Consider the following 25,904-nt stretch of genomic DNA (forward strand, 5'->3'; position numbering starts at 1 on the left):
TATAGTAAAAATGTATTTTTAAAAAAAAAAAATTTTAATAGATATATTTATTTTTAGGTAAGATAAACATAATAATACAATTTATCTCTAGTCTGGATGATTTAGTTCTTGTCACCCTGTTGTCCTCCTGTCTGAAAAAAGGCTGTCCTCACTCACGCCCCCTCCAGCTCCGGCTGAAAATCGGGAGATTTTCGGGAGAATATTTGTCCCGGGAGGTTTTCGGGAAAGGCGCTAAATTTCGGCAGTCTCCCAGAAAATTCGGGAGGGTTGGCAAGTATGGTGGAAGACAGCAGCATTTCACGACCCATGTTTCAAGGAAGATGATGTGCCTTCTTATGTTGCACTTGAAGTTGTTTTTTATTAATGGTCATTGGTCCAAGTTTAAAGAAAGGAGAAATGCCTTTTTATGTTGCACTGTTTTTCATTAAGTATGTTAAAAGGAAGATGCAAATGCATGTCAAGTTGATCAACAGATTGTATTGTTCTCCAGTGCAATAACAGTACTGAAATGAAAGCTAAAAGGGCATTAATGGGAGCTTTAAAAAAAAGATGTAACTAAATAGTTACTTTTCACAGTAACGCATTACTTTTTGGTGTAAGTAACTGAGTTACTTTTGAAATAAAGTAACTAGTAACTGTAACTAGTTACTGGTTTTCAGTAACTAACCCAACACTGCTCACTCGTGAACAAGACTCCGAGGTACTTGAACTCCTCCACTTGGGGCAGGGTCTCTCCACCCTTTCCCGGGCGAGAATTATGGACTCGGACTTGGCGGTGCTGATTCTCATCCCAGTCGCTTCGAACTCGGCTGCAAACCGATCCAGTGAGAGCTGAAGATCCTGGCCAGATGAAGCCATCAGGACCACATCATCTGCAAAAAGCACAGACCTAACCCTGCAGCCACCAACGCCTTGAAATTCTGTCCATAAAAGTTATGAACAGAATCGGTGATGGAAGCTAAATTCCAGTCGATCTCAGATGTCGGGACTTTACTACAGGGTTTGTGTTCTGGGGTTGAAGAAGCTATTAAAAACACTTGAATTCAGGTAGGTTTAGTTTGCCTAAGAGGGGCGGTATAGCTCGGTTTGTAGAGCGTCCGTGCCAGCAACTTCAGGGTTGCAGGTTCGATCCCCGCTTCCGCCATCCTAGTCACTGCCGTTGTGTCCTTGGGCAAGACACTTTACCCACCTGCTCCCAGTGCCACCCACACTGGTTTAAATGTAACTTAGATATTGGGTTTCACTATGTAAAAGCGCTTTGAGTCACTAGAGAAAAGCGCTATATAAATATAATTCACTTCACTTCAAAAGAAGAAACAGACTGCACAATGCAAACCAAATACACCTCAGCTCTTTATTAAGGCTCATCAGGACAAGATTGTAAAATGGAGTGTCGAGCCTAAAAAGGAAGACAATGGACAGGAGAAGATGTAACAGTGACAGGCAGTTAGTTATAATATAATAACAACAGTAATAACAACAGCAACGATTGTCAGTCTATGTACAACACGTGATCCCTGAACAGTTACACTGCTTTTACACAACACACATTTCTTTTGGTGTCCCTGATACGGATAAGCGAAAAAAATGGAAAATCACATAATGAGTTGGTGGCGCTCTGGACTTGATGAGTTTTGGTCACAAAACCGAGCCACGGACATGGCAGTTATGACCGGGAAAAGTCATGCTTTGGACACAAGATCACGGGACAAGCAGAAGACACACAAAACATTCAAACTCTCCGAAGTGCTCCAATCAACCAAAGTGGGCCTCACCACTCTGGTAGCCAACCATCAAGGTGCTGCATTCATAAATTAGAAAGCGTTAGAAAAATACACAAAGTCTCTTAAGCGGTTGGACATTTTACAAATGTAAACAACAGCGGACAAAATAAAGGACACCCGACAGAAACATAATTTACACCCGTTTCACACGTTATAGGTGGGCCAAGTACAGTTGGTATGCATAGAAAGTCATCCTGTGGATCCTCGCTCATGAGAACGTCTGTCTGACACAACCTTGCTGGGCCCCTGCGAGCCCTGTAAACATGACCTTAAGTGACAAGCGCCTTAAAATAAAATAAAAAAAAAAGAGCCCAGGTTGACAAACTGCAGACAGACAATGTTTGCTTTCATTCCAAGTCGTTAAAAGAGAAGACCTTCCTTGTTTCTATCCGCCACCATATTGTTCATTTGTCTCCACGACGGTCTGTGGCCGTCGTCACCTGTCCGGTCCAGTGAAGAGACGAGTCGCTCGATTGAGTCGTTTGCAGCGTGACAATGTGTGTGTGGGGTTTCCTGTGGTGGCGTGGACTGTGGCAGCTCACTTCCTGTTCCACAGCGCTGGTAATGCCCCCGGTTGAATGTCCTGTTTTGTTCTGCGGTCTCAAGTAGGCACTTTTGTTTTCAGCCTGCAGCTTTTTGCATATGAGTTTCTGCTTCAGTTCTGCTACTTTCTACGGGTTTGTCAGTTCAATGGGTTTTATTTTGAAGGGCTACTCCAGTCCTGTACAGAGTTTATTGTAAAGGTCTCAGGGTGCAGGAGTCAAGGCCACCATATTTGGACTTCCTCTGCTCCCCTCCTGGCTATGTCCTTCCTTCTCCATGTTTACTGCACCCTGCATTTCCATCTGATCCAAACTGGCTTCTTCCTCCTCCATCTTTACGACGACCGCCGCCGCCGCCTCTTCAGCCTTCATGGCAGCCAAAGTGTCGGCGGCACTAGCCTGGGCGTAGGCGCCTACGCTGGCGTGGCTCAAACCGTGCACCTTCTTCAGGTGCTTCTCCAAGGTGGCGTACACAGTGAACGGCACGGCGCAGAGCTGGCAGAGAAACGGCGCCTTGGCTCCCTGGGCGCCGTGCGTCTTCATGTGGCGCGTGAGCTTGGAGCTCTGCGCGCAGGCGTAGTTGCAGAGGCCGCAGCGGTACGGCCGCTCGCCGGTGTGGCTGCGGCGATGCACGGTCAGGTTGCTGCTGTTGCGAAACTGTTTGCCGCAGTACTCGCAGGCCTCGTCTTTCTTCTTCTTGGCGGAGGAGCCGGAGGTCACGCCGGTGCCGCCTCCTCCGGCGCTGCCGCTCCTGCGCTCGTTCTCTCTCTGCCACTCCTGCACCGCCTCGCTGACCTTCGCCGAACTGAAGTCAGTGATCTCCGCCCGCTCCGTCTCCCACTCGCCAATGCCTCGCGCCCGTTCGCTCATCTCGGGGCGTTTGGGTGTGCAGTTTCCGCTGGCGATGCCGCTCTCGCCACTGCCCCCGGTTTCGCCACTTTCCAGGGAGCCCTCTGAGGGGCTGGCACAGGGCGAGGCATGCCGGGGCTCCCCCTGTCCCTCCGCCTCCTCCTCGCCGCCGCCGCCGTCCCTCTGGGTCTGGTAAAGCCTCAGCAGCGGTCTGTCCGCAGGTCGGGCCTGCGAGGGCAGCAACATCGGGGCGGAAGCAATGGCGGGGTGCTTCGTCATGTCCAACTCTGAGGCGCCCTGTGCTCTCATGTCCATCGCCACCTTTCCTGGCTGCGATTGAAACCTCCCTCTGGCGCCCTCCGTCACCACCATGTCCGCAGGTTCAAACCCGCCCCCTCCACCTGCGGCCTCGCGGTGGTGGTTCCTGATGTGGCGCGCGAGCTGGCCGCTCTGAGAGAACGCTTGGCCGCACACGCCGCAGTGGTACGGCCTCTGGCAGGTGTGAGTCCGGAAGTGGGCGGAGAGGGCACGCTGAGACTGGAAGCTGTGGTCACACATTTCGCAGTGAACGACGCCGGTTTGGGGGAAGGGGGACGCCGCCGGTGGGGACGAGGAGGGCGACGGCATCACGTCTCCCAATGGGTTGTTGCTGTTGTTATTGTTGCCCTCGGCCAGTTCCCGCAGCCGCTCGGAGAAGTTCAGAGCCTGCAGGTCGGAAGGGGCAAGGACAACGTGCGTCTGGCGAGGCCGACCGAGACGGAGGGCGGATGGCTGGAAGGCGGAGGTGAGGGCCTGGCTCAGGTGGCGCGGGTCCAGTGTGGCCGCCACCGGCGGATTCCCCCGAGGACCCCCTGATGCTCTGACATCGTCCTCGTCCTCCTCCAGGTAGATGCTGAAGGAGTGCGTGTGCTGGGCGTGTTGCAACAGCGCCCACGCTGAGGCGTGCACGCTCTCACACTGCAGGCAGGTGAAGTAGGAGGGCTCCTCGGGCGCTGGAACACAGACCAAGAAAGCGCGGTTAGCGAAGCCTCAAAAGAACTGCGGGAAGTGGCTTTGCTGGCGTCTTCAGCCTGTCAACAGTCGTCTAAAGTTAGTTTGCTTGTTGATGATTTTTGTTTGGTTTTGTATTGTGTAGTTATAATTATATGGTAATTAATATTCTGTGACTATAAATTGCTTGCTTGTTGATGCTTTTATTTGTTTCTTTATTGTGTAGTTATAATTATATGCTTTTACTTGTAATTGTATTGAGTTTGTGGACCCCAGGAAGACTAGTGGGTTGTTGTGGCAACCAGCTAATGGGGATCCTTAATAAAAAGCAAATCAAATCAAATATTTTGCAATTCCCTTACGGATATTCATGACCTGCTCCCACCTACTGTAGCTAAATGAGCCCCCACTTCACAGAGGACAGCTTTGTAAAACAAAAAAAGAAAAAAAAAAGAGGGGCGGGGGGGAGGGAAGCAGGCTTCACTACACATCCTAATGCATTAAACACATTTGTGGGACAGCTGAGACGTGATTTAAATGGTTAAAAATAAAAAGGTATACTATGGCTCAACTACAGTACTTCGGGGGCGGTAGGGGCTCGGTGATCGCGGGTCATCCAAAAACCAGAGGGTTGGCAGTTCGAAACCCCGCTTTCTCTATCTCTATTTCTCTATTCCCTATTTTGCAATGTCACTGAATTCCCTTATAGATTTTCATGACTTACTCCCACTTACTGTAGCTAAATGAGCCCCCAAAAAATAAAAAAATAAAAAATAGATAATGAAGCTATACAAGCTGTATCATGACTACTCTAATATATAGTTTGGACACACCTTCTCATTTCAATGTGTTTTCTTTATTTTCATGACTATTTACATTGTAGATTGTCACATCAAAACTATGAATGAACACGTGTGGAGTTATGTACTCAGTAGAAGCATTTAAGTCCTATCTTAAAACTCATTTGTCTCTGCGCTGCTGACCTGTCTCCACTCAAGATGATCCCACTATGGACTGGACTCTCACACTATTATGTTAGATCCACTATGGACTGGACTCTCACACTATTATGTTAGATCCACTATGGACTGGACTCTCACACTATTATGTTAGATCCACTATGGACTGGACTCTCACACTATTATGTGAGATCCACTATGGACTGGACTCTCACTATTATCTTAGATCCACTATGGACTGGACTCTCACACTATTATGTTAGATCCACTACGGACTGGACTCTCACACTATTATGTTAGATCCACTATGGACTGGACTCTCACACTATTATGTTAGATCCACTATGGACTGGACTCTCACACTATTATGTGAGATCCACTATGGACTGGACTCTCACTATTATCTTAGATCCACTATGGACTGGACTCTCACACTATTATGTTAGATCCACTACGGACTGGACTCTCACACTATTATGTTAGATCCACTATGGACTGGACTCTCACACTATTATGTTAGATCCACTATGGACTGGACTCTCACACTATTATGTGAGATCCACTATGGACTGGACTCTCACTATTATCTTAGATCCACTATGGACTGGACTCTCACACTATTATGTTAGATCCACTACGGACTGGACTCTCACACTATTATGTTAGATCCACTATGGACTGGACTCTCACACTATTATGTTAGATCCACTATGGACTGGACTCTCACACTATTATGTTAGATCCACTATGGACTGGACTCTCACACTATTATGTGAGATCCACTATGGACTGGACTCTCAGTATTATCTTAGATCCACTATGGACTGGACTCTCACACTATTATGTTAGATCCACTACGGACTGGACTCTCACACTATTATGTTAGATCCACTATGGACTGGACTCTCCCTATTATGTTAGATCCACTATGGACTGGACTCTCACTATTATGTTGGATCCACTATAGACTGGACTCTCACAATATTATGATAGATCCACTATGGACTGGACTCTCACTATTATTTTGGATCCACTATGGGCTGGACTCTCACTATTATCTTAGATCCACTATGGACTGGACTCTCACTATTATGTTAGATCCACTATGGACTGGACTCTCACACTATTATGTTAGATCCACTATGGACTGGACTCTCACTATTATCTTAGATCCACTATGGACTGGACTCTCACATTATTATGTTAGATCCACTATGGACTGGACTCTCACTATTATGTTAGATCCACTATGGACTGGACTCTCACACTATTATGTTAGATCCACTATGGACTGGACTCTCACTATTATCTTAGATCCACTATGGACTGGACTCTCACTATTATCTTAGATCCACTATGGACTGGACTCTCACACTATTATGTTAGATCCACTATGGACTGGACTCCCTACATCTGTGGTGCCCTCCAAGATTTATCATTGTTATCCCATTGGGTTGAGTTTTTTCTTGCCCTGATGTGGGATCTGAGCCGAGGATGTCGTTGTGGCTTGTGCAGCCCTTTGAGACACTTGAGATTAAGGGCCGCATATGTGGGTAACCCCCCCTCTAGGGAGACCGAATGCAATGGATGTCGAGTGGGTCTAACATAATATTGTGAGAGTACAGTCCATAGTGGATCCAGCATAACAGTAAGAGTCCAGTCCACAGTGGGGTCAGCAGGAAACCATCCCGAGCAGATCCACTATGGACTGGACTCTCACTATTATCTTAGATCCACTATGGACTGGACTCTCACACTATTATGTTAGATCCACTATGGACTCTCACTATTATCTTAGATCCACTATGGACTGGACTCTCACACTATTATGTTAGATCCACTATGGACTGGACTCTCACTATTATCTTAGATCCACTATGGACTGGACTCTCACAATATTATGATAGATCCACTATGGACTGGACTCTCACTATTATGTTGGATCCACTATGGACTGGACTCTCACTATTATGTTGGATCCACTATGGACTGGACTCTCACAATATTATGATAGATCCACTATGGACTGGACTCTCACTATTATGTTGGATCCACTATGGACTGGACTCTCACACTATCATGTTAGATCCACTATGGGCTGGACTCTCACTATTATCTTAGATCCACTATGCACTGGACTCTCACAATATTAACTAGATCCACTAGGAACCGGACTCTCACAATATTATGTTAGATCCACTATGGACTGGACTCTCTCACTATTATATTAGATCCACCCACTATGGACTGGACTCTCACACTATTATGTTAGATCCACTATGGACTGGACTCTCACTATTATGTCAGATCCACTACGGACTGGACTCTCACTATTATCTTAGATCCACTATGGACTGGACTCTCACTATTATCTTAGATCCACTATGAACTGGACTCTCACACTATTATGTTAGATCCACTATGGACTGGACTCTCACAATATTATGTTAGATCCACTATGGACTGGACTCTCACTATTATGTCAGATCCACTACGGACTGGACTCTCACTATTATCTTAGATCCACTATGGACTGGACTCTCACTATTATCTTAGATCCACTATGAACTGGACTCTCACACTATTATGTTAGATCCACTATGGACTGGACTCTCACAATATTATGTTAGATCCACTATGGACTGGACTCTCACACTATTATGTTAGATCCACTATGGACTGGACTCTCACACTATTATGTGAGATCCACTATGGACTGGACTCTCACTATTATCTTAGATCCACTATGGACTGGACTCTCACACTATTATGTTAGATCCACTACGGACTGGACTCTCACACTATTATGTTAGATCCACTATGGACTGGACTCTCCCTATTATGTTAGATCCACTATGGACTGGACTCTCACTATTATGTTGGATCCACTATAGACTGGACTCTCACAATATTATGATAGCTCCACTATGGACTGGACTCTCACTATTATGTTGGATCCACTATGGGCTGGACTCTCACTATTATCTTAGATCCACTATGGACTGGACTCTCACTATTATGTTAGATCCACTATGGACTGGACTCTCACACTATTATGTTAGATCCACTATGGACTGGACTCTCACTATTATCTTAGATCCACTATGGACTGGACTCTCACATTATTATGTTAGATCCACTATGGACTGGACTCTCACTATTATCTTAGATCCACTATGGACTGGACTCTCACTATTATGTTAGATCCACTATGGACTGGACTCTCACACTATTATGTTAGATCCACTATGGACTGGACTCTCACTATTATCTTAGATCCACTATGGACTGGACTCTCACACTATTATGTTAGATCCACTATGGACTGGACTCCCTACATCTGTGGTCCCCTCCAAGATTTATCATTGTTATCCCATTGGGTTGAGTTTTTTCTTGCCCTGATGTGGGATCTGAGCCGAGGATGTCGTTGTGGCTTGTGCAGCCCTTTGAGACACTTGAGATTAAGGGCCGCATATGTGGGTAACCCCCCCTCTAGGGAGACCGAATGCAATGGATGTCGAGTGGGTCTAACATAATATTGTGAGAGTACAGTCCATAGTGGATCCAGCATAACAGTAAGAGTCCAGTCCACAGTGGGGTCAGCAGGAAACCATCCCGAGCGGATCCACTATGGACTGGACTCTCACTATTATCTTAGATCCACTATGGACTGGACTCTCACACTATTATGTTAGATCCACTATGGACTCTCACTATTATCTTAGATCCACTATGGACTGGACTCTCACACTATTATGTTAGATCCACTATGGACTGGACTCTCACTATTATCTTAGATCCACTATGGACTGGACTCTCACTATTATGTTGGATCCACTATGGACTGGACTCTCACAATATTATGATAGATCCACTATGGACTGGACTCTCACTATTATGTTGGATCCACTATGGACTGGACTCTCACACTATCATGTTAGATCCACTATGGGCTGGACTCTCACTATTATCTTAGATCCACTATGGACTGGACTCTCACAATATTAACTAGATCCACTAGGAACCGGACTCTCACAATATTATGTTAGATCCACTATGGACTGGACTCTCTCACTATTATATTAGATCCACCCACTATGGACTGGACTCTCACACTATTATGTTAGATCCACTATGGACTGGACTCTCACTATTATGTCAGATCCACTACGGACTGGACTCTCACTATTATCTTAGATCCACTATGGACTGGACTCTCACTATTATCTTAGATCCACTATGAACTGGACTCTCACACTATTATGTTAGATCCACTATGGACTGGACTCTCAAAATATTATGTTAGATCCACTATGGACTGGACTCTCTCACTATTATGTTAGATCCACTATGGACTAGACTCTCACAATATTATGTTATATCCACTATGGACTGGACTCTCACTACTATGTTAGATCCACTATGGACTGGACTCTCACTATTATCTTAGATCCACTATGGACTGGACTCTCACACTATTATGTTAGATCCACTATGGACTGGACTCTCACTATTATCTTAGATCCACTATGGACTGGACTCTCACACTATTATGTTAGATCCACTATGGACTGGACTCTCACACTATTATGTTAGATCCACTATGGACTGGACTCTCACTATTATCTTAGATCCACTATGGACTGGACTCTCACACTATAATGTTAGATCCACTATGGACTGGACTCTCACTATTATCTTAGATCCACTATGGACTGGACTCTCACACTATTATGTTAGATCCACTATGGACTGGACTCTCACACTATTATGTTAGATCCACTATGGACTGGACTCCCTACATCTGTGGTCCCCTCCAAGATTTATCATTGTTATCCCATTGGGTTGAGTTTTTTCTTGCCCTGATGTGGGATCTGAGCCGAGGATGTCGTTGTGGCTTGTGCAGCCCTTTGAGACACTTGAGATTAAGGGCTCTATAAATATACTTTGATTGATTGATTGATGATTGATGTACATAACAAAAAAATATATATTATTGTTTCTTCAAAATAGCCACCCTTTGCTCGGATTACTAGTAAGTAAGTACATTTAATTCATAAAGTGCCTTTCAAAGCGCTGTACAAAACAGAGGTGAATTCAACTAAAACAACAGGGGCAACATCATAAAAAGGATACAAAGTGGATTGAAATTGATAGTTAAAATGTGCATTAACTAAAAGCTTTACTAAAAAGAGAAGTTTTCAAATGTTTCTTCAAAGTGTCAACACAGTCAAGATCACGGAGGCACTGGTGCAAGTTGTTCCAGACTCTGTTGAGCTAAATAGCCTGGAATGCCAGGTCTCCATGGGTTTTAAAACCAGTTTTGGGGATCTTTAGAAGACCCTGGCCTGAAGACCCTGAAGAGTAGGGGCACAGCAAGTCAGTGATGTACTGAGGGGCCCCACCATGCAACGCACGGAATGTCAGGACTAAAATCTTAAACTCAATGCGGATTTTAACTGGAAGCCAATGAAGACTGGATCAAACAGGGGTGATGTGGACTGTTTTTGCACACTCTTACCATTCTCTCCATGAGCTTCAAATCCCACCTCTGAAGCGAAAACTATTTCAGGTGACTATCTCTTAGAGCTCACGGAGAGAATACCAAGAGTGTGCAAAGCAGTAACCAGAGCAAAAGGTGGCTTTTTTAAAGAAATTATTTCAGTTATTTCACCTTTATTTGTTAAGTACATAACTCCACGTGTTCATTGATAGTTTTGATGTGACAATCTACAATGTAAATAGTCATGAAAATAAAGAAAACGCATTGAAATGAAAAGGTGTGTCAAACTTTTGGCCTGTACTGTACATCATCTCCATGGTATTGTCCTCTGGGAAGACTGATACTGAAATAACTGCATGCTGAAATGTGAGGGTTGTACCCACTTTTTTTTTGAGGTACTGTATGTTTATACTTGAAATATTAGGACACAGCCTTCCCTGTAAGGTCTATTCAGGTGTACTGGAGAGGAGGCTACGCCGGATAGTCGAACCTCGGATCCAGGAGGAACAGTGTGGTTTTCGTCCTGGTCGTGGAACTGTGGACCAGCTCTATACTCTCGGCAGGGTCCTTGAGGGTGCCTGGGAGTTTGCCCAACCAGTCTACATGTGCTTTGTGGACTTGGAGAAGGCATTCGACCGTGTACCCCGGGAAGTCCTGTGGGGAGTGCTCAGAGAGTATGGGGTAACGGACTGTCTTATGGTGGCGGTCCGCTCCCTGTATGATCAGTGTCAGAGCTTGGTCCGCATTGCCGTCAGTAAGTCGGACCCGTTTCTGGTGAGGGTTGGACTCCGCCAAGGCTGTCCTTTGTCACCGATTCTGTTCATAACCTTTATGGACAGAATTTCTAGGCGCAGTCAAGGCGTTGAGGGGATCTGGTTTGGTGGCTGCAGGATTAGGTCTCTGCTTTTTGCAGATGATGTGGTCCTGATGGCTTCATCTGGCCAAGATCTTCAGCTCTCACTGGATCGGTTCGCAGCCGAGTGTGAAGCGACTGGGATGGGAATCAGCACCTCCAAGTGCGAGTCCATGGTTCTCGCCCGGAAAAGGGTGGAGTGCCATCTCCGGGTTGGGGAGGAGACCCTGCCCCAAGTGGAGGAGTTCAAGTACCTTGGAGTCTTGTTCACAAGAGAGGGAAGAGTGGATGGTGAGATAGACAGGCGGATCGGTGCGGCGTCTTCAGTAATGCGGACGCTGTATCGATCCGTTGTGGTGAAGAAGGAGCTGAGCCGGAAGGCAAAGCTCTCGATTTACCGGTCGATCTACGTTCCCATCCTCACCTATGGTCATGAGCTTTGGGTTATGACCGAAAGGACAAGATCACAGGTACAAGCGGCCGAAATGAGTTTCCTCCGCCGTTTGGCGGGGCTCTCCCTTAGAGATAGGGTGAGAAGCTCTGTCATCCGGGGGGAGATCAAAGTAAAGCCGCTGCTCCTCCACATGGAGAGGAGACAGATGAGGTGGTTCGGGCATCTGGTCAGGATGCCACCCGAACGCCTCCCTAGGGAGGTGTTTAGGGGACGTCCGACCGGTAGGAGGCCACGGGGAAGACCCAGGACATGTTGGGAAGACTATCTCTCCCGGCTGGCCTGGGAACGCCTCGGGATCCCCCGGAAGGAGCTGGACGAAGTGGCTGGGGAGAGGGAAGTCTGGGCTTCCCTACTTAGGCTGCTGCCCCCGCGACCCGACCTCGGATAAGCGGAAGAAGATGGATGGATATTAGGACACCTGTCCCTTCCATCGACAGAAAGTGAGACTATAAGGTAGCTATGTGCACGTTCTTTCACACCAAACTCACCCGAACGTGCTTGTGAAGACTTTGCTTAGTGCAAAAACACCCAAAAAAAGAATCGATGGATGAATCGGTGGCGTCATCGGTGCAAAACTGTCAAGAACCCCCGCCACACTTTGTGAACACACTTCACGTGGCGAGGAGGCGTGGAGGCGTACATCTGGAGATATTTTTATACGTGGATAGCTTTGTCTCCTAAGCGAAGAGACACTTTCCAATTAAGCTGCAAATTGCTAATTAGCAGAACGTGGCAAACGAATGCTTTATGCAAATGAGCTACTGACTCAGCCTGCTTTGACAAATGAGGCCTTTTTTGCATTAATCAAAATTGGAGAGACAATCTGCAAATTGAGGAGGGGGGGGACGTTCTATATTTTCTGTCTTTATTTTTTTTTCCTTCGGAGAGGTTCAAAGCCAACTGCTATAAGCCTCTTTCATGTTTCCTCCAGTCAAATCCTTCCCTATTTTCCTAGAGGGGGGGAGGAGAGGAAGGACGCAAAAGAGAGCAACCGTTTCTGTGGCGTCTTCACCTCGCTGGAGGAGAAGTTGGAACGCTTTTTAAAAAAAAAAAAAAAAAAAAATGGGGTGAGAGCAGGAAAAGGAGATAGGTAGGTCAGGACTCAGGAGATAAAAAAAGAAAATGAGATAAAAAGATTATAAAGTAGCGCAAAGGGAGGGCGGGCGTGAAAATATGTCACCCCTTTGGATTGTACTTGAGACCCATCCTCCAAGCCCTCCGCCCCCAAATCCATCCCTGAGGGGGCGGCAGGATGGGTGGTGGGGGTGAGACGGTGGCTTTTGTCCCGCAGTGAAACACAATACACAGCCGCTTTTCTCTTCTCCTCCGCTCTCTCACTTTTTTTTTTTTTTTTTTTTTTTTTTTTGTAAGGATTCCCATTTGGCCCGGGGTAGCACTTGAATATTAAGCAGAAGCAATAACTACTAATTAAAAATGCAGATTGGCTGGGAGCGCTAACGAGCAGCAGGCAGAATCTCTTTTCCCCGGGGAGGCAGGGGAGGGGAGGAAAGACGGAGAGAAATTGAAAGAGGGCAAAGCAAAAGTGTGTTGAAGATGGAGGAGGAGGTGGAGGAGGAGGAGGAGGCGGTGGAGATGAATAAAAAAAACAAAAAAACAAACAAACAAGGAGAATAAATAAAAAGGAAGGAGACAGATGCACCAGGCTCTCCAGTAATCCCCCCCACCCCCCACCCCCCCCCGTCTGCACCCCGCCTCCTTGCATGTCTTGGATGCAGAAAATGAAAGGTTGTGTGATGACTGCACTTTCACTTTCACTCAGCAACAACACGTTCTTACTTTGTCACAAAAGTCAGCCATCACAACTTTGCAACCTCATTGTGAGCTTTCTTTTCATTTTTCACAACACTCAGTTTAGATTGTTCTATAATTGGTCTTTGTATGTAACTACAGTGCGTACACATAATCCCATATTTTTCAATAATTCAATTTTTTTCATTAAAGTTTTGTCTTTGTGTGAATGCTCCAAAACATTCACACACGCTTTTCTCCATCAAAATTCATCTACAAACCCCGTTTCCATATGAGTTGGGAAATTGTGTTACATGTAAATATAAACGGAATACAATGATTTGCTAATACTTTTCAACTCATATTCAGTTGAATGCACTACAAAGACAAGATATTTGATGTTCAAACTCATAAACTTTATTTTTTTTTTGCAAATAATAATTAACTTAGAATTTCAGTAAACGTTTGGGAACTTAGGAGACACATTTTTTAAGCTTCTCAGGTGGAATTCTTTCCCATTCTTGCTTAATGTACAGCTTAAGTTGTTCAACAGTTCGAGGGTCTCCGTTGTGCTATTTTAGGCTTCATAATGCGCTACACATTTTCAATAGGAGACAGGACTGGACTACATGCAGGCCAGTCTAGTACCCACACTCTTTAACTATGAAGCCACGTTGATGTAACACGTGGCTTGGCATTGTCTTGCTGAAATAAGCAGGGGCGTCCATGGTAACGTTGCTTGGATGGCAACATATGTTGCTCCAAAACCAGTATGTACCTTTCAGCATTAATGGCGCCTTCACAGATGTGTAAGTTACCCATGTCTTGGGCACTAATACACCTATAACTAACTTTGCGCCTATAACAATCCGGATGGCTCTTTTCCTCTTTGGTATGGAGGACACGACGTCCACAGTTTCCAAAAACACTTTTCCACTTTGTATCAGTCCATCTTAGATGAGCTCAGGCCCAGCGAAGCCGACGGCGTTTCTGGGTGTTGTTGATAAACGTTTTTTGCCTTGCATAGGAGAGTTTTAACTTGCACTTACAGATGTAGCGACCAACTGTAGTTACTGACAGTGGGTTTCTGAAGTGTTCCTTAGCCCATGTGGTGATATCCTTTACACACTGATGCCGCTTGTTGATGCAGTACAGCCTGAGGGATTGAAGGTCACGGGCTTAGCTGCTTACGTGCAGTGATTTCTCCAGATTCTCTGAACCCTTTAATGATATTACGGACCGTAGATGGTGAAATCCCTAAATTCCTGGCAATAGCTGGTTGAGAAAGGTTTTTCTTAAACTGTTCAACAATTTGCTCACGCATTTGTTGACAAAGTGGTGACCCTCGCCCCATCCTTGCTTGTGAATGACTGAGCATTTCATGGAATCTACTTTTATACCCAATCATGGCACCCACCTGTTCCCAATTTGCCTGTTCACCTGTGGGATGTTCCAAATAAGTGTTTGATGAGCATTCCTCAACTTTATCAGTATTTATTGCCACCTTTCCCAACTTCTTTGTCATGTGTTGCTGGCATCAAATTCTAAGTTAATGATTATTTGCAAAAAAAAAAAAGTTTATCAGTTTGAACATCAAATGTGTTGTCTTTGTAGCATATTCAACTGAATATGGGTTGAAAAGGATTTGCAAATCATTGTATTCCGTTTATATTTACATCTAACACAATTTCCCAACTCATATGGAAACGGGGTTTGTATTTAAACTTCTTCTCCGGATTTTGGCGCTCTCTACCTTCCACATTTTTCACCCGATTCAAAGCGTTCCAACTTCAAACTGTTCAACCAATTCGGGAATCGCGGGCTTTCCCTTGACAAATTCCAAAAATTCCCAGATTTCCCAGAATTCCAGGTTTTCCCGGACATTTTTCCCCATTCAAAATGAATTTTTCAAGCTTCCACCATTTCCACCAATTCAAACCATTCCACCTTCAACACATTCCACCATCCTGGAAATTCAAACTACCCTTTTTCCATTTAAAAAAAATACCAGGATTTTCCAGAATTCCTGCGTTTCCAAAGCCCTATTTCCACCCTTTTTTCTGGTGACTACTCCTTCCACATTTTTCAACCGATTCAAACCATTCGACCTTCAACACATTCCAACATCCTGGAAATTCAAACTACCCTTTTTCCACGTTCAAAAACATTTCAGGATTTTCCTGAATTCCTACTTTTCCAAAGCCCTATTTCCACCCTTTTTTCTGGCGACTACTCCTTCCACATTTTCAACGCATTTCAACTGTTCTACTGTCAAAACAACTCTTAATTAGAACAAAAAAACAAAGTTGTTTTTTGAACCGGAAAAATTCCCGTTCCACATTCCACATATTCCACTTATCCTGGATATTCAAACTATCACTTTGTAAAGTTAAAAAAATTCCAGGAATTCCCAGAATTCTCGTTTTTCCAAAGCCCTATTTCCATCCTTTTTCTGGTGACTACTCCTTCCACATTTTTCAACCCACTTCAACCGTTCCACCGTCAAAACATTTCTCTTAATCAGGACAAAAAATAAGTGGGTTTCTTTAACTGGAAAAATTCCCGGTTTTCCTGAAATTCCTTAACACTATTTCTCAATTAAAAATGTTACTACTTCAACATTTCTCGACCGATTTGAAAAATTACAACACCAACCATTTCAACTCATTCAGAACATTCAAGTCTTTTTCCAAAAAATTCCCGCTCTTCCCGAAATTCCCATGAAATTCCTATTGAAATGAATGGGACATTTTTCAAAATTCCACAACTCCCACATTTTTCATCCGATTCAAACCGTTCCAACTTCAAAGTATTCAGCCTGTTCAAAATTGTTTAATTGTTCAATTTTAAAAAATTCCCGGATTTTTCCAAAAATTCCCAGTTCTCAGAGACATTTTCCCTATGAATTGTCAATTATTTTTTTTAAACCATTCCAACATCAACACATTCCACTCATCCAACTAACACTTTCCCAAGTTCCACACCAAATTCCGTTTTTTCCTAGAAATTCAAACTCTTCAACATTCAAACTATTCCAACATTCAAACTATTCTTACATTTGTACTACATTATGTCAGCATTTCAGTTCAACTTCAGAATTGGAGCATTCCTTCAGGAATTGCCTCATCTAGTTTTCATCCATCCATCCATTTTACATTTCTATTTTTTTTCCACACAATTTTGTTTTTTGTACATTTCATTCGACAAATCTAACAATCTACAACATTTTATAGCGGGGATTCTCAACCTGCCCGACTATTCCAAAACAGAGGGGTCCGAGGCCCACTCAATTACCACTTAATTAGTCATCTTACTTTGTAATCTTAGTCCATAATTACATCAAACCTGCTTACAGTTTACAACTTTGTCAAATGGTATGAAAACGTGTTAATACAAAGATTATTATTTATTTAGTTATCATTGTTTATTATTGACTTAGAAAAATAAGTACTAATCAAATATACTACATATGAATGGACTCAAATAATTAATTTACATATAATTGTGTTGTGCTAAAAAAAACAAATTCAATGATGAATATGTTAACTAAATAAAATGAAAATAGAATACAAATAAAATGCAGTTTCACTATTTTGGGGAATTTTGCCTATCGTTCACAATCATTATGATAGTAGATTTATTATGACGGATGGATTTTCTTTTTTTTATGCATTCTAAATATTAAATAAACATAAATAAAAGTCCCTCTACAGCAGAGCCAATGAGAGCTCCTCATTTCCACCCATAAAAGCCAAAAAATAATCATTCAAAAAGCGCCAACAATACTAATTTACATTTGGTGACTTGAATATTAACCAAGTATTAGTGATGTTGTTATTATAAGCGCTAACACAGGCCAACTACGCTGTGATCACTTCCTGTGTCCCTATGTTTACATCTTTGAGTGGTCTGCTGTTTCCTCGCTTCCCTGCTCCCTGTAAGTTTATTGTAGATCATAAATCATGCCTTTCACCTGGACAGAAGAAGTCCGAGGATGTATTCCGACAAGTTGGTACACTTTGACAGCCATTTAGAACCCGAAACTGGCGAGGACGACACGAAAAGACGCTGGGTCATCCCGCCCCTCGCCAATTATGAGTCATTATTCATCTAAATGGGAATATATGAACATCCTAACAGTCGGCATCCTAATGACAGCAGACAATATACAGTAAGTGATGTTTTATTATGTTTGTTTGCTCTCATAAAGTCTTCAGTGAGTAATCATCAGTGATGAAGGGGGAAAAAACAAATGTCATGATGCATTTGCTTAAAATGATCAAAATACGTAAATGTTAAATATTATTATAAATGTGCCCGTTACTACATGACATATATACTTACATCATGTATATATTACATGTTATTATGAATGTTACTACATGACATATACTTACATCATGTATATATGACATGTTATTATGAATGTTACTACATGACATGTATACTTACATCATGTATATATGACATGTTATTATGAATGTTACTACATGACATATATACTTACATCATGTATATATTACATATTATTATGAATGATTATGTTACTACATGACATATATACTTACATCATGTATATATTACATGTTATTATGAATGTTACTACATGACATATACTTAAATCAAGTATATATTAAATGTTATTATGAATGTTACTACATTACATATATCCATACATCATGTATGTAAAACCTCAATGGAGGTTTTGGAGGTGTTTTTAGGGCTTAGTAGGCTCCATTTGTAAGCAGATTTTTGATCGCATGTATTTGATATTTAGAATGCAAAAAAAAATCATAATGTCCCTCATAATGATTGTGAACAATAGGCAAAATTCCCAAAGAAGTGCAATTCCCCTTTAAGAAACTTCTCTCTGACTTAAGCTTCAGCTTTTTTTTGTTTGATATTGTCATTACTGCCACATTTGGTGGAACAGTGTATTACGGCCCATACAATCCGCAGCTAAGAAACAGATGTTTGTGGTGGCCCTCTCGGGCCAACAATAGGGCCCTGGCCTTCTAAGACAGTGGTCCCCAACCTTTTTGTAAAAACAACACTTTTTTTTTTTTTTTTTGGTCATAAAAAAATACAATCATTCTTGCTTACAGACTGTATCCCTGCAGACTGTATTGATCTATATTGATTTCTAATGTAGGAATCAGAAATATTAATAACAGAAAGAAACAACCCTTTTGTGTGAATGAGTGTAAATGGGGGAGGGAGGTTTTTTGGGTTGGTAAGTGTATCTTGTGTTTTTTATGTTGATTTAATAAAAAATAAAAAATAAATTATTTTTTTTTAATTTCTTGTGCGGCCCGGTACCAATCGATTCACGGACCGGTACCGGGCCGCGGCCCAGTGGTTGGGGACCACTGCTGTACAATACTATACAGCACTATAATATACTATAGAACACTATACTATATTATACAACACTATACTATACTATACAACACTATACTATACAACACTTTACTATACGATACAACACTATACTATAGTATACAACCCTATACTATAGTATACAACCCTATACTATAAAACCCTATACTATACAACACTATACTATACAACACTATACTATACAACACTTTACTATACTATACAACACTATACTATAAAACACTATACTATACTATACAACACTATACTATACTATACAACACTATACTATACAACACTATACTATACTATACAACACCATACTATACAACACTATACTATACTATACACCACTATACTGTACAACACTATACTATACTATGCAACACTATACTATACAACACTATACAACACTATACTATACAACACTATACTATACAACACTATACACTGCTATACTATACAGCACTATACACTGCTATACTATACAACACTATACTATACAATACTACACTATACAACACTATACTATACAACACTATACTGTACTATACAACACTATACTATACAACACTATACTAATTTGTCCTATTAAAAGGTATCAAAACAGGCTGTTTTCTGAAGACATAATACTGTATGGTCAAATTAACATGAACATAGTATTTTTTTTTTTTTAGTTATTTCCTTTATTTTATATTTTTCGTATATTTGTCATATATTATATATATATATATATATATATATATATATATATATATATATATATATATATATATATATATATATATATATATATACATATATATTTTTTTCTTCTTTACATTCACTTTTGGTGCTTCCACTGGCATGTTGTGCAAACAGACAAACAGAGGAAGGGGTTAGAAAAAACCCCAAGAGATGTTGTAGAAGATGGACAGAACAGTCAGTCCCCTTCAGCATTGCACAAAGGAAGGAACTGCCACTGAAGTGCGTGCACACCACCACACCGTGGAGGTTTCAACATGCGCTCTGGTACTAACGTGCGCGCACACCACCACACCGTGGAGGTTTCAACATGCGCTCTGGGACGCTGGCACTGCTGCAAGACACTGTGTCCGTTGACCAGATATGAGTCTTACATTTGTTGACCAGATATGAGTCTTACATTTGTTGACCAGATATGAGTCTTACATTTGTTGACCAGATATGAGTCTTACATTTGTTGACCAGATATGAGTCTTACATTTGTTGACCAGATATGAGTCTTACATTTGTTGACCAGATATGAGTCTTACATTTGTCGACCAGATATGAGTCTTACATTTGTCGACCAGATATGAGTCCTACATTTGTTGACCAGATATGAGTCTTACATTTGTCGACCAGATATGAGTCCTACATTTGTTGACCAGATATGAGTCTTACATTTGTTGACCAGATATGAGTCTTACATTTGTCGACCAGATATGAGTCTTACATTTGTCGACCAGATATGAGTCCTACATTTGTTGACCAGATATGAGTCTTACATTTGTTGACCAGATATGAGTCCTACATTTGTTGACCAGATATTAGTCTTACATTTGTTGACCAGATATGAGTCTTACATTTGTTGACCAGATATGAGTCTTACATTTGTTGACCAGATATGAGTCTTACATTTGTCGACCAGATATGAGTCTTACATTTGTCGACCAGATATGAGTCCTACATTTGTCGACCAGATATGAGTCTTACATTTGTCGACCAGATATGAGTCCTACATTTGTTGACCAGATATGAGTCTTACATTTGTTGACCAGATATGAGTCTTACATTTGTCGACCAGATATGAGTCTTACATTTGTCGACCAGATATGAGTCCTACATTTGTTGACCAGATATGAGTCTTACATTTGTCGACCAGATATGAGTCCTACATTTGTTGACCAGATATGAGTCTTACATTTGTTGACCAGATATGAGTCTTACATTTGTCGACCAGATATGAGTCTTACATTTGTCGACCAGATATGAGTCCTACATTTGTTGACCAGATATGAGTCTTACATTTGTTGACCAGATATGAGTCCTACATTTGTTGACCAGATATTAGTCTTACATTTGTTGACCAGATATGAGTCTTACATTTGTTGACCAGATATGAGTCTTACATTTGTTGACCAGATATGAGTCTTACATTTGTCGACCAGATATGAGTCTTACATTTGTCGACCAGATATGAGTCCTACATTTGTTGACCAGATATGAGTCTTACATTTGTCGACCAGATATGAGTCCTACATTTGTTGACCAGATATGAGTCTTACATTTGTTGACCAGATATGAGTCTTACATTTGTCGACCAGATATGAGTCTTACATTTGTCGACCAGATATGAGTCCTACATTTGTTGACCAGATATGAGTCTTACATTTGTTGACCAGATATGAGTCCTACATTTGTTGACCAGATATTAGTCTTACATTTGTCGACCAGATATGAGTCTTACATTTGTTGACCAGATATGAGTCTTACATTTGTTGACCAGATATGAGTCTTACATTTGTCGACCAGATATGAGTCTTACATTTGTCGACCAGATATGAGTCCTACATTTGTCGACCAGATATGAGTCTTACATTTGTCGACCAGATATGAGTCCTACATTTGTTGACCAGATATGAGTCTTACATTTGTTGACCAGATATGAGTCTTACATTTGTCGACCAGATATGAGTCTTACATTTGTCGACCAGATATGAGTCCTACATTTGTTGACCAGATATGAGTCTTACATTTGTCGACCAGATATGAGTCCTACATTTGTTGACCAGATATGAGTCTTACATTTGTTGACCAGATATGAGTCTTACATTTGTCGACCAGATATGAGTCTTACATTTGTCGACCAGATATGAGTCCTACATTTGTTGACCAGATATGAGTCTTACATTTGTCGACCAGATATGAGTCCTACATTTGTTGACCAGATATGAGTCTTACATTTGTTGACCAGATATGAGTCTTACATTTGTCGACCAGATATGAGTCTTACATTTGTCGACCAGATATGAGTCCTACATTTGTTGACCAGATATGAGTCTTACATTTGTTGACCAGATATGAGTCCTACATTTGTTGACCAGATATTAGTCTTACATTTGTTGACCAGATATGAGTCTTACATTTGTTGACCAGATATGAGTCTTACATTTGTTGACCAGATATGAGTCTTACATTTGTCGACCAGATATGAGTCTTACATTTGTCGACCAGATATGAGTCCTACATTTGTCGACCAGATATGAGTCTTACATTTGTCGACCAGATATGAGTCCTACATTTGTTGACCAGATATGAGTCTTACATTTGTTGACCAGATATGAGTCTTACATTTGTCGACCAGATATGAGTCTTACATTTGTCGACCAGATATGAGTCCTACATTTGTCGACCAGATATGAGTCTTACATTTGTTGACCAGATATGAGTCCTACATTTGTTGACCAGATATGAGTCCTACATTTGTTGACCAGATATGAGTCTTACATTTGTTGACCAGATATGAGTCTTACATTTGTTGACCAGATATGAGTCTTACATTTGTCGACCAGATATGAGTCTTACATTTGTCGACCAGATATGAGTCTTACATTTGTCGACCAGATATGAGTCCTACATTTGTCGACCAGATATGAGTCCTACATTTGTTGACCAGATATGAGTCTTACATTTGTTGACCAGATATGAGTATTACATTTGTCGACCAGATATGAGTCTTACATTTGTCGACCAGATATGAGTCCTACATTTGTTGACCAGATATGAGTCTTACATTTGTTGACCAGATATGAGTCCTACATTTGTTGACCAGATATGAGTCTTACATTTGTTGACCAGATATGAGTCTTACATTTGTTGACCAGATATGAGTCTTACATTTGTTGACCAGATATGAGTCTTACATTTGTCGACCAGATATGAGTCTTACATTAGTTGACCAGATATGAGTCTTACATTTGTTGACCAGATATGAGTCTTACATTTGTCGACCAGATATGAGTCTTACATTTGTCGACCAGATATGAGTCTTACATTTGTTGACCGGATATGAGTCTTACATTTGTTGACCAGATATGAGTCTTACATTTGTCGACCAGATATGAGTCTTACATTTGTTGACCAGATATGAGTCTTACATTTGTTGACCAGATATGAGTCTTACATTTGTTGACCAGATATGAGTCTTACATTTGTCGACCAGATATGAGTCTTACATTTGTCGACCAGATATGAGTCCTACATTTGTTGACCAGATATGAGTCTTACATTTGTCGACCAGATATGAGTCCTACATTTGTTGACCAGATATGAGTCTTACATTTGTTGACCAGATATGAGTCTTACATTTGTTGACCAGATATGAGTCTTACATTTGTTGACCAGATATGAGTCTTACATTTGTTGACCAGATACGAGTCTTACATTTGTCGACCAGATATGAGTCTTACATTTGTTGACCAGATATGAGTCTTACATTTGTCGACCAGATATGAGTCTTACATTTGTTGACCAGATATGAGTCCTACATTTGTTGACCAGATATGAGTCTTACATTTGTCGACCAGATATGAGTCTTACATTTGTTGACCAGATATGAGTCCTACATTTGTTGACCAGATATGAGTCTTACCTTTGTCGACCAGATATGAGTCTTACATTTGTCGACCAGATATGAGTCTTACATTTGTTGACCAGATATGAGTCCTACATTTGTTGACCAGATATGAGTCATACATTTGTCGACCAGATATGAGTCTTACATTTGTCGACCAGATATGAGTCTTACATTTGTTGACCAGATATGAGTCTTACATTTGTCTACCAGATATGAGTCTTACATTTGTTGACCGGATATGAGTCTTACATTTGTTGACCAGATATGAGTCTTACATTTGTTGACCAGATATGAGTCCTACATTTGTTGACCAGATATGAGTCTTACATTTGTTGACCAGATATGAGTCTTACATTTGTTGACCAGATATGAGTCTTACATTTGTTGACCAGATATGAGTCTTACATTTGTTGACCAGATATGAGTCTTACATTTGTCGACCAGATATGAGTCTTACATTTGTCGACCAGATATGAGTCCTACATTTGTTGACCAGATATGAGTCTTACATTTGTTGACCAGATATGAGTCTTACATTTGTTGACCAGATATGAGTCTTACATTTGTCGACCAGATATGAGTCTTACATTTGTTGACCAGATATGAGTCCTACATTTGTTGACCAGATATGAGTCTTACATTTGTCGACCAGATATGAGTCTTACATTTGTCGACCAGATATGAGTCCTACATTTGTTGACCAGATATGAGTCTTACATTTGTTGACCAGATATGAGTCTTACATTTGTCGACCAGATATGAGTCTTACATTTGTTGACCAGATATGAGTCCTACATTTGTTGACCAGATATGAGTCTTACATTTGTCGACCAGATATGAGTCTTACATTTGTTGACCAGATATGAGTCCTACATTTGTTGACCAGATATGAGTCTTACATTTGTCGACCAGATATGAGTCTTACATTTGTTGACCAGATATGAGTCCTACATTTGTTGACCAGATATGAGTCTTACCTTTGTCGACCAGATATGAGTCTTACATTTGTCGACCAGATATGAGTCTTACATTTGTTGACCAGATATGAGTCCTACATTTGTTGACCGGATATGAGTCTTACATTTGTTGACCAGATATGAGTCTTACATTTGTTGACCAGATATGAGTCTTACATTTGTTGACCAGATATGAGTTTTACATTTGTTGACCAGATATGAGTCTTACATTCGTTGACCTGATATGAGTCTTACATTTGTTGACCAGATATGAGTCTTACATTTGTAGACCGGATATGAGTCTTACATTTGTTGACCAGATATGAGTCTTACATTTGTTGACCAGATATGAGTTTTAGTAAAAAAAACTGGTAGCTCAGTTGCCAGAATGTTACCGTAAAAACACGAGACGAAAACATTTGTAATGTTGTTTTTCCATTCACAGTAATACACCGTAAAAACAACAAATGTAGATTTTACAGTAAAACAGTGGTACTGTTTTCCCATTTACATTTACAGTATACATTGTAAAAAACATTTTATGGTAAAGTTTCGGCAGCTAAACTTTACTCTAAAATGTTTTTCTTATAGTGTACGTAAAAATATACAACAATAAATAATAGTGTAATGAAGCAATTTAAAATGTATATATTATTCACTGTCACAAGTGGCCCTCTGAGTGCAGTCATAACTAACTGCCATGTGGCCCCCAGTTTGACACGCCTGAGCAAGTTTATTTCAATAGCTTTTTTGTATTTTTCCCCAAAAATCTAGTCTTTTTTCATCTCATATGATGACAGCTCTTTATTGCAGTGTATATATACATACTACATTGTCTTTAAACTAGCTCTTTTTTGCAGTGTGTATATGCATACTACATTGTCTTTAAACTAGCTATTTTTTGCAGTGTATATATGCATACTACATTGTCTTTAAACTAGCTCTTTTTTGCAGTGTATATATGCATACTACATTATTTTTAAACTACCTCTTTTTTGCAGTGTATATATGCATACTACATTGTTTTTAAACTAGCTCTTTCTTGCAGTGTATATATGCATACTACATTGTCTTTAAACTAGCTCTTTCTTGCAGTGTATATATGCATACTACATTATTTTTAAACTAGCTCTTTTTTGCAGTGTGTATACATACTACATTCTTTTTAAACTAGCTCTTTTTTGCAGTGTATATAAGCATACTACATTGTTTTTAAACTAGCTCTTTTTTGCAGTGTATATATGCAT

General features: G+C 41.2%; 1 protein-coding gene across 1 annotated transcript in view; it reads right to left on the reverse strand.

Moving 5' to 3' along the window:
• Window positions 1-1,340: 1,340 nt before the first annotated feature.
• Window positions 1,341-25,904, reverse strand: part of znf296 (zinc finger protein 296) — a 42,299-nt gene continuing 17,735 nt past the window's right edge. Inside the window, exon 3 of the mRNA XM_061973047.1 lies at window positions 1,341-4,167. Within this exon, the coding sequence (XP_061829031.1) occupies window positions 2,531-4,167 (1,637 nt within the window). The 3' untranslated portion in view covers window positions 1,341-2,530. The remainder of the gene's footprint in view (window positions 4,168-25,904) is intronic.

The sequence above is a fragment of the Nerophis lumbriciformis genome, linkage group LG17, assembly GCF_033978685.3.
Source record: "Nerophis lumbriciformis linkage group LG17, RoL_Nlum_v2.1, whole genome shotgun sequence".
In the NCBI taxonomy this organism is placed as follows: domain Eukaryota; kingdom Metazoa; phylum Chordata; class Actinopteri; order Syngnathiformes; family Syngnathidae; genus Nerophis; species Nerophis lumbriciformis.